This window comes from Lithobates pipiens, unplaced genomic scaffold, assembly GCF_037356315.1.
Source record: "Lithobates pipiens isolate NorthernLeopardFrog02 unplaced genomic scaffold, aLitPip1_a1.2 Scaffold_16, whole genome shotgun sequence".
Lineage (NCBI taxonomy): Eukaryota > Metazoa > Chordata > Amphibia > Anura > Ranidae > Lithobates > Lithobates pipiens.
Genome location: NW_027507748.1, coordinates 21,582,898 through 21,592,637, shown reverse-complemented (window position 1 = coordinate 21,592,637; position 9,740 = coordinate 21,582,898). Strand labels below are relative to the sequence as shown.

At 47.3% G+C, this 9,740-nt stretch overlaps 1 protein-coding gene across 2 annotated transcripts in view; it reads right to left on the bottom strand.

Annotated features, from left to right (window-relative positions):
- Positions 1–5,782: 5,782 nt before the first annotated feature.
- SIDT1 (SID1 transmembrane family member 1) overlaps positions 5,783–9,740 on the bottom strand; it is a 146,259-nt gene continuing 142,301 nt past the window's right edge. For both annotated transcript variants that reach the window (XM_077479648.1, XM_077479649.1), the window contains one exon: positions 5,783–7,526. In XM_077479648.1, coding sequence (XP_077335774.1) covers positions 7,464–7,526 — 63 coding nt within the window. In that variant the 3' untranslated portion in view covers positions 5,783–7,463. The remainder of the gene's footprint in view (positions 7,527–9,740) is intronic.

Below are 9,740 nucleotides of genomic sequence, written 5' to 3'. Positions count from 1 at the left end.
GATTGCATGCAGGCCTGACTCTTCTTCTCCTCCTCCTACTCCATCCTCCTCCCTCTCCTCCTCAGCTGCCTCCTCCTTTTCCGCTGCTAGCGTCTCTTCCACTGCACCGCCCAAGCTCCCCAGAACCTATTCCACATGCCAGGTGAGACGTTGCCATGCCGTGCTGCGTCTGTTGTGCCTGGAAGCAAAGAGCCACACTGGCCCGGCACTCCTTTCAGCTTTGCGTTCACAGGCAGATGAGTGGCTAACACCGCTCAATTTGACAGTTGGTAAAGTGGTGTGTGACAACGGTGCCAATCTGCTTAGCGCATTGAAACAGGGCAAAATCACGCACGTGCCGTGCATGGCACACGTCTTAAACTTGGTCGTGCAGCGATTCCTTGTCAAATACCCTGGGGTCCAGGACATCTTGCGGCAGGCAAGGAAAATCTCGGCCCATTTCAGAAGATCTTACACGGCCATGGCTCGCCTTGCTGACATTCAGCGGCGACACCATCTGCCGGTCAGACGTCTTATTTGCGATTGCCCGACGCGATGGAACTCAACCTTCTATATGCTTGATAGGCTGCTCCAGCAGAAACGTGCAGTTAACGTCTACCTGTATGAACTCTGCGAAAGAAACGGTTCTGGGGAGCTGGGTTTTTTTTCACCGCGCCAGTGGCTGCTCATGCGCGACACATGCAGACTTCTGCGGCCATTTGAGGAGATCACCAAACTGGTCAGTCGCAGCCATGGCGCCATCAGTGACATGGTACCTTATGCCTTCTTTCTGGAGCGTGCATTGCGTCGTGTCATTGATCAGGCTGTGGAGGAGCAGGAGCGGGAAGATGAGGAAGTCGCAATGCTGGATGAATTCCCAGGGGGGGCTACTCTATCTGAGACAAGTCAACAACAGGAGTCTGATGAGGAGTCAGAGGAGGATGGTGCCGGGGCGGATGAGCAGGAGCAAGAAGAGCATGCTTTAAACCTTTCTGGGATCCCTGTTGTGCGAGGATGGGGAGAGGAGAATGAAGAGGACGACATTATCCTGGATGATGAGCAGGAGCCAGGCCACCACACCGCTTCCACTTTAGTGCAAATGGGGGCCTTCATGCTCCAGTGTTTTAATAGGGACCCCCGTATAAAAAGCATGAGGGTCAAGGACCAGTACTGGGTGGCAACGTACTTAGACCCCCGGTACAAACACAAAATGGCGGAAATGTTACCGCCGTCGCAGAGGGCTGTCAGAATGCAGCACTTCCAGGCCTTGCTTCGAGAAATGCTGCATTCTGCTTTTGCGTGCGCTGGCAGAGGAGCAATTCCCACTCCCAGAGAAGGATTTGCGGGTACCAATCCAACAGCGCCTGCAAGAAGAGGCCGGTTTGAAGATGTGTTGGTGACTTCGGATATGAGGTCATTCTTTCAGCCGACCCATCGACAGGTGTCATCCGGATCCAGCATCAGGGAACGCCTAGACCGTCAGGTGTCCGACTACATTGGGTTAACGGCCGATGTGGACGCTCTGAGGAGTGATGAACCCCTAGACTACTGGGTGGGCAGGCTTGACCTCTGGCCAGAGCTTGCCCAATTTGCAATCGAACTGTTGGCTTGCCCCTCATCCAGTGTCCTGTCCGAAAGGACGTTCAGCGCAGCAGGGGGGATTGTGACCGATAAGCGTACTCGCCTAGCTCACCACAGTGTTAACTACCTCACATTTCTAAAAATGAATGAGGCATGGATCTCGGAGGAATTCAACACATGTGATCAGTAGACCATGTATATGTCTATAAACAATTTTTGGAATCAAGCACACAGACCTTCTTAATTCATTTGGCTCACTTCCCTGACCCAAAAAAGCACACCGTACTATATGCCCCTACCCTCCTCTTTGAAGAGGTTGAGCGGTGTCATATTTCTACTGGGGCTGCTTATTATGAGGGGTTCCCACCATCCCTGTGCTGTGCTGACTTCCTCCTGGGTGTTCTTATTATGAGGGGCTCCCACCATCCCTGTGCTGTGCTGACTTCCTCCTGGGGGTTCTTATTATGAGGGGATCACACCATCCCTGTGCTGTGCTGACTTCCTCCTGGGGCTGCTTACGGTGCTGCTGTCAGCGCTGTATGTCACGGAGCTGCTGTCAGCGCTGTATGTCACGGAGCTGCTGTCAGCGCTGTATGTCACGGAGCTGCTGTCAGCGCTGTATGTCACGGAGCTGCTGTCAGCGCTGTATGTCACGGAGCTGCTGTCAGCGCTGTATGTCACGGAGCTGCTGTCAGCGCTGTATGTCACGGAGCTGCTGTCAGCGCTGTATGTCACGGAGCTGCTGTCAGCGCTGTATGTCACGGAGCTGCTGTCAGCGCTGTATGTCACGGAGCTGCTGTCAGCGCTGTATGTCACGGTGCTGCTGTCAGCGCTGTATGTCACGGAGCTGCTGTCAGCGCTGTATGTCACGGAGCTGCTGTCAGTGCTGTATGTCACGGAGCTGCTGTCAGCGCTGTATGTCACGGAGCTGCTGTCAGCGCTGTATGTCACGGAGCTGCTGTCAGCGCTGTATGTCACGGTGCTGCTGTCAGCGCTGTATGTCACGGAGCTGCTGTCAGCGCTGTATGTCACGGAGCTGCTGTCAGCGCTGTATGTCACGGAGCTGCTGTCAGCGCTGTATGTCACGGAGCTGCTGTCAGCGCTGTATGTCACGGAGCTGCTGTCAGCGCTGTATGTCACGGTGCTGATGTCAGTGCTCTGTATTACGGTGCTGCTGTCAGTGCTCTGTATCTCCTGCACCCTCTTGTTTGCCTACCCTGGTCCCTGACCTTCCCTCTCCTCCATTGCCTTCATTAGCTCCATAGTCCTGAATTGTCAGAACAATTTCCCAAATAAAAAAAAAATGCTTGTAGTTATCGATCCCAAATTCACCTCATACATGTATTATGCTATTGTCCAGGTGGTGGGACTACGTGCTACCCCCTAATAATTACCCCGTGGCCGCAAATTCGACCTAAAGGTTTGCGAAATTCGCCTCCCATTGAAGTCAATGGAGCCCGCGGCGAACGGTCGTTTTCGCGAACGTTTGTGTCCGTTCGCGTTTCGCGTTCGCGAAACGTCCCGTCGGAAGTTCGTCCATCACTACTGGTGATCTCTCTGCAGGTTCTTACGGATATCTGCTAGCTGTACCAACACTGGAAAAATCAGCTGAGAATTCCTTCCTTGACACTAAGTTCCCCAAGGTCAGAACCCCTGAAGGAGTTGGTGAGAAACTGGATGTTGCCCGAGTCCCAGAGCTGGTATGCTGCCCTTCAAGAGAAATTGTGGATGGAAGACTTTCTCCTGATATAAGAGCGTGTAGTTCGCCTGCTCTTGATCTGCCATGCCTGCAAAGTCCACAAGGGAGCACAATCCTTAAATTACTGAGTAAAAGCACCAATAAGAAGAGAGGGGTAGTCTCCCAGTGTCCAATTACCTGTGGGCTTTGGGACCCCTTGTTGCACCGTGGCCTGTGGTGTAGGAGCTCTGCAATATATGTCCTTCTCAGCTGGTATCCTAAGCAAAGAAGGGGTACAGAAGTATTGGTCAAGCCCTAAAGAATCAGCGTCTGTAGTGCATCTGACAGAGTGTCCCATCAAGTAGCCAATTGCACAATCTAGTTGTGCTGAACCAGCCTGGACCCACATCTCCTGCGGGGTGGCTGGGACCAACTCACAAAATAAGAACACTTACAGACACGCAGCAGAGATGAAAACTGACTCAATGTTTACCTTAAAGTATAAAGTATAAAGTATACACACTACAATTTTCTGTAGATTTGTTTCCTTCAGATTTACCAAAAACATATAATATGAGGTCAAACCTAGAGCCCTTGTACACACGGTCAGACATTCTGACAACCAAATCCGTTGGATTTTGTCCGAAACTGTTGCATACACACGGTCGGACAAAGTTGTCGGAAAATCCGATTGTACATAACGTGATGACGTTATTTCGTTACGACGGGACTACGTTCAGGCTAGTAGCCAATAGCTTTGGTCTAGGAATTTGATCTTAGCATGTGTGGCACTTTGTCCATCGGAGTAGGCTACACATGATCGGAGTATGTCCGATCGGAGCATTTTGTCGGAAAATTTTACCGGCAAGTTGGAAAAGTTGGTCCGTCGGATATTCCGACGCAAACAGTCCGATGGAGACCACACACAGTCGGAATATCCGACAAAACAGTCCGATAGGACACACTCCTTCTGAATCTCCGACCGTGTGTACAAGGGCTAAGAGTTTCAATTTGTATGCAATCAGGCAGGCCCTTGTAGTACATGGTTTTGGTAAATCTAAAGGAAATCGGAACAACAAAAAGTTGGATAGTGTGTATGGGGTCTTAAGCCTCGTACACACGGTACGATTGTTGTCCAACCGAGCGTCTGATTTTTGTCAAAAGGCTGTGTGCCAGGATCTTGTCTTGCATACTAACGGTACACAATTATCGTGCCACAAACACGAACATAGTGATGTACTACAAGGAATTTCAGCTGTTGAGCGCCACCCTTTGGGCCCCTTCTGCTAATTTTGTGTTTGGTGAGCACTGTTTTTGAACATGCCTGTTTTGTACTTTCGACTTTTGTGTGCCGGATTTGTGTATTGACCATACGAAAATCTGACGTCAAGGCGTTGTCCACTGAAAATTTACTAGCCTGTCATCCAACATTTGTTGGCCTAAAATTGGACAACAATTGTCAGAAAGAGCGTACTAATGGTAAGATTTTAGGACAACAGTCTATCAACAGACAATCCCTTGCCAACAATCGTACCGCGTGTATGAGGCTTTAGAGTAAGCATAACCCTGAGGCCGCGTACACACGGGCGGACTGTTCGCCCAACTTAGTTTGTCAAACAATCCGACAAACAGTCCGCTCAAAATTTGCATGAGCGGACTTGACCACACACGATGAACGAACAGTCCGCTGAAAGCGTGCGCGATGACGTGAACGGCACGTACGACTGGACTAGAAAAACGACGTCCTATACACTGCAATGCAACCTTCGGCGTGTAAATCCTTTCTGAGCATGCGCGGAACTTAGTTTGACGAACAAGCCTACACACGAGCGGACTGTCTTACGGGAATTCCGAAAAACTTTGTTCGTCAGACTGTCCGCTGAAACTGTCCGCTGAAGCCCAAACACGAGTGGACTGTCCGCTGAAACACTGTTCAGCGGACAAAGTTGGGCGGACAGTCCGCCCGTGTGTACGCGGCCTCAGGATCTTTAGGAACTGGGCCTTGCCGCAGCAGACGACGGCCCTGGACTTGTAAAGCACCCCATCATATAACTCATGGTAGACACTAGCAAAAAACTGAGGCAAAGCTCAGAAATGGGAGGGGTTATGTTGGGTGGTATCAAGCTTTGCTATTTGCCAGTGTCCTATCACTTGGAGGTGGTCCTTAACCCAGTAGTCTTAAGAATTAACCCTCCTGCGTCCTGTGAATCACAATTAAAAAAAAAAAAAGGTCTTCCCCAAACTGGTACCACGAGGTTGGAAGTGTGCAACTGTCTAAGATGTCTTTGTATGTTGTAGTTAGAACTCGTGCAATGGAGAAGGCCCACGTACTTTTGTCCTTACAAAATTATAACAAACTGTTAGTTTTCATTCCCAAATCAGTGACGTCATGATATTTGGATTCCCCAACCTTGACCCTTGTCAGTTTGTATCCCTCAACAGTGACACAATAATACTTGGTATTCCAGAGCAAGGCACTGATATATTTGGAGTCCCTGATGTGTTATTTTGCTAAATAAGTCAGTAATGACAAAGATACAAAGCTGATATTTTTTCTGTCTTTATGTAACATCATTGATAATAATTATAATGCATTCAGAATTGATAAAAGTGCTGTTATATTGACACTATCTGGTACAACAAGCGTAGGCAACCTGCGGCTCTCTAGCAGCTGTGGAACTACCTGAAACGTTAGCATGCTGGAGCACACAGCTCCACAGCCTGCACTAGAACACCCTGGGTCCATATACTGTGCTTCTTTTTTTTTTTCCACAAATGCCATCAGCTCAAAAAGTTCATCAGTAAATGTGTTAGTAGAGCACCGGGCCTAGAAACCTTGAGATTCAAACTTGGAAGGTAACTGGGGTATCCTCAGGAGTTCCCCAAACCAGTCTGAGAAATGTAGAAAAGATAAGAGTGCCACAGAATTGGTAGTAGTCAAGTAGACTAGAAAAAGCCAGTTTTGTGGCCCTAAAACACCCGCTTCATCAGCAGCTGAAATGCCGGCAGTGATCGAGGATAAAACTGGACTTCCTTTGCAAGTAGCATAGTAGAGATCTTGGCTTTTTGGGTTCTTGGGGCCCCTAGTCGACAGCACCTGATGTGTTTTGAGAGCTGGATTTAAAAAGGAGAAAGAAGCGGTTTCTGCTCCTTTCATTGCTGGCTTTTTAAGCCCTGCTGAAGGAGCTTTGAGTCCACAACTTTTTTTTTTTTTCTTCCCATTTACAAAAAATTTTTTTTATTAGTTCTGTAGTGCTCCTTTCTACATTTCTTACAATGCCATTCACTTGAACTGGCTTAGCTATCACTATATTGGCACAATTCTGCAACCAAAGAAGTAAAAAAAAAACATCAGGTTTTCAGATTCCAGTTCCTTGGCAAGATACAACGGATTTTGAGGCCTTGTTGAAAAATATACAAATCACATTTGAATAAATTACTTAGACAACAACAAATTCATAGTTGGCAGCAGCAGCAGCAACAGCAGCAGCAGCAGTAGCAGCATGGCACTGGAGAATTAATGCAAAACTGACCGACGTGCATTGGAGATCACAGATCTTGTAAGACAAATACACATTACAATAAAATAGATTTAAAAAAAAAAAAACTATTCCTGGCAAAAAGGGCCAATGGTCCTTTCCAGAGTTCCTGGTATTGAAATAGCCAACCTTTTTTCTGGCTTGTTTTGCCAGTTGGGGAAATAAATATACTACTTTCACGAGCTGCAGTCCTGGCAGCTTCTTTGAGACTCCAATTGACCGGCCATCTTCAGCAGCTGGAGGGTGTTGAGAATCAACGTAAGCAAGGAGCCACGTGATCACTGCAATTTAAAAATAAAAAATTGCCAAATGCGATCATTTCTTTGGAAGTTCGCTTATTTCCGGTTGGATGGCGAATGCTCCACTGGGCTCACGTTTAGAGTTTTTTGGTGGGAGGCAGTGGTGTTCAGTACATGAGTTGTGCACGAAGACTGTGGTGGCCCAGTCTGACTTAAAGATGGCACTATACCAACACGGGAACAGTGTGGCATTATCAGGCAGCATTTGATTGGTTTTGTTCTTCTGAACTGGTGGGCTGAGAGGACGCTGAAGTCCACCTCTCCTGGTTCCGCTCTTCCACTTTCCTCTTCCGCTGGAGGGGGTGATAATTTTCTGCGGTCTTGGACGCAGGCTTCACTGCATGCCGATGGCAACCGAAGGAAGAAAGGAGACGATGCCGTTTCTCCCTAAAAGACTGGAATTTTGTCTCTCCGAACCTCATCCAGATCGTCATCCAACGTGAGCAGAACCTGGAGATAGAACCACATAACACAGCTGTTTAAACTGGTCATGACCAGAAGACATGGAAACTCAGATACCCAGACCAAAGTTAGCAGCATTAGCATGGGTTGGTTAACTTGCCAATCACTCTATGACAGTGATGGCGAACCTTGGCACCCCAGATGTTTTGGAACTACATTTCCCATGATGCTCCACTACACTGCAGAGTGCTAGAGCATCATGGGAAATGTAGTTCCAAAACATCTGGGGTGCCAAGGTTCGCCATCACTGCTCTATGACTATATTCCTTCTAGTTTAAGTTGTTCTAAAGGCAGAAGGTTTTCAGTCTTTGCATTAAGGTAAAAAATCTTCTGTGTGCGCCCCCCCCCCCCCACATCCCTCCTTATACTCACCTGAGCCCGAGGGAAGGGCCAGCAGGGTGCCTTGGTACTCCACTACAGAGTCCTCTGCCCTGATGGAAACAGTGGGCTGCCTCTTGGGAGAAGTTATGCAAAATCAAAATGCCTTGATGGGCAGATGTCTGTTTAAAGGAGTGGACATTCCTAGGCAGGCTGTATTTGAATGCAGGATACCCTAGGTCAGTGATGGCGAACCTTGGCACTCCAGATGTTTTGGAACTACATTTCCCATGATGCTCATCCACTCTGCAGTGTAGTTGAGCATCATGGGAAATGTAGTTCCAAAACATCTGGGGTGCCAAGGTTCGCCATCACTGCCCTAGGTAATGCTCACGTGTGATGCTGAGCCTCCATAATTGAAGGACCTGAAATCCAAAGAATGAAAGAGCCAGGCCAGGGACAGTCAGACTGGGAAGGAAAGGGCTTTATGATGATGATGATGGACATCCTCCAGCCAGAAAATGAGGCGGGGCTCTATCTGACTTGCTGCAGCTTCTAATGCACATTGTGAAACGCTCACAGTGTGCAGTGAAATCAGAGTAAGTCATTTTAGTATAGAAGAGGAGCCGGTACAACTGTGCATGACTGATGCTGTGTACACACAACCTGTTTTTCTGTCGGAATAAACTCGGACGGTCTTTCCGACGGAGTTCCGACAGAGTTCCGTTGAAACTTTCTTGCCTACACACGATCACACCAAAGTCCGACCGTCTAGAACGTGATGACCTACAACACGTACAACGGGACTAGAAAAAGGAAGTTCAATAGCCAGTAGCCAATAGCTGCCCATGCGTCGTTTTTTTGGTCCGTCGGAACAGCATACAGACGAGCGGTTTTCCCGATAGGAATTGATTCCGTCTGAAAGATTTAAAACATGTTCTATTTCTAGGTCCGTCAAAATTTTCGAAAAGAAAAGTCAGACGAGGCCCACACACGATCGGAATATCCGATGAAATGATTCTGTCTGACTTTTTCTGCCGGAAAGTCCGACCGTGTGTACACGGCATAAAGGGAAGGCTGGAGGTCAGATTTAAACACAAAGTTCCCTGCTCTATGACTAATTTTACTAACTAAATAATTGTTATATTTTTAAAAAGACATATAGGGCTTGTATTTCATACATTGTTTAAAACAAAAAAAACTGTTTTTTAATATGTTAACAAATGCCCAAAATTAATTCTTTTTTTTAATGCTGTAATTGTAGCTGATGATTACAGTATTAAACACTGCCACCCAGAGACTACAGTGGAATCTGCAGGCTGAAGCCTTTTTTTTTTTTTTTTTTAAACCCAACTGAAGTCTGGAAATGTGCTCCCTCCCCTCTCCTTCCAGTGCTCTAGAGTGGCAGAGCTGATTGGTGGCCACACCCTCTCATTACAGATGTCTTCACACCGATTCACATCTAAGGAAGACAGAGTCCATCTCTAATGTGTTTGACCAGGTCTGTTGAATTACAGATTGCACAAGGCGGTATTGGTCAGACTCTGTCACCTCATTGCACTGCACAGTCCTACTTAATTCACGCTGCTCAACTGCTACAGGAAAGTGGAGGTAAAATTAGGAAAAATTTAAGCTATTTGTACAATGTCTATCAAACTGTAATGGAAATTTGTAAGTTCTGTATATAATTGTATTCTATTTTATATGTATTGCACACGGCCCTCACTGTGCACACGGCACTAATAATGTTTTCAGTACATGTTTTGCATTCTTTCGAGTCCTGATTAGAATTACCCTGCCTATGTAACGCCCCTTGTTACCATAAATGCACAATTGTAATATTAATGTGATACCTACGTAATCATCTGTATAAAAACCTTCAAA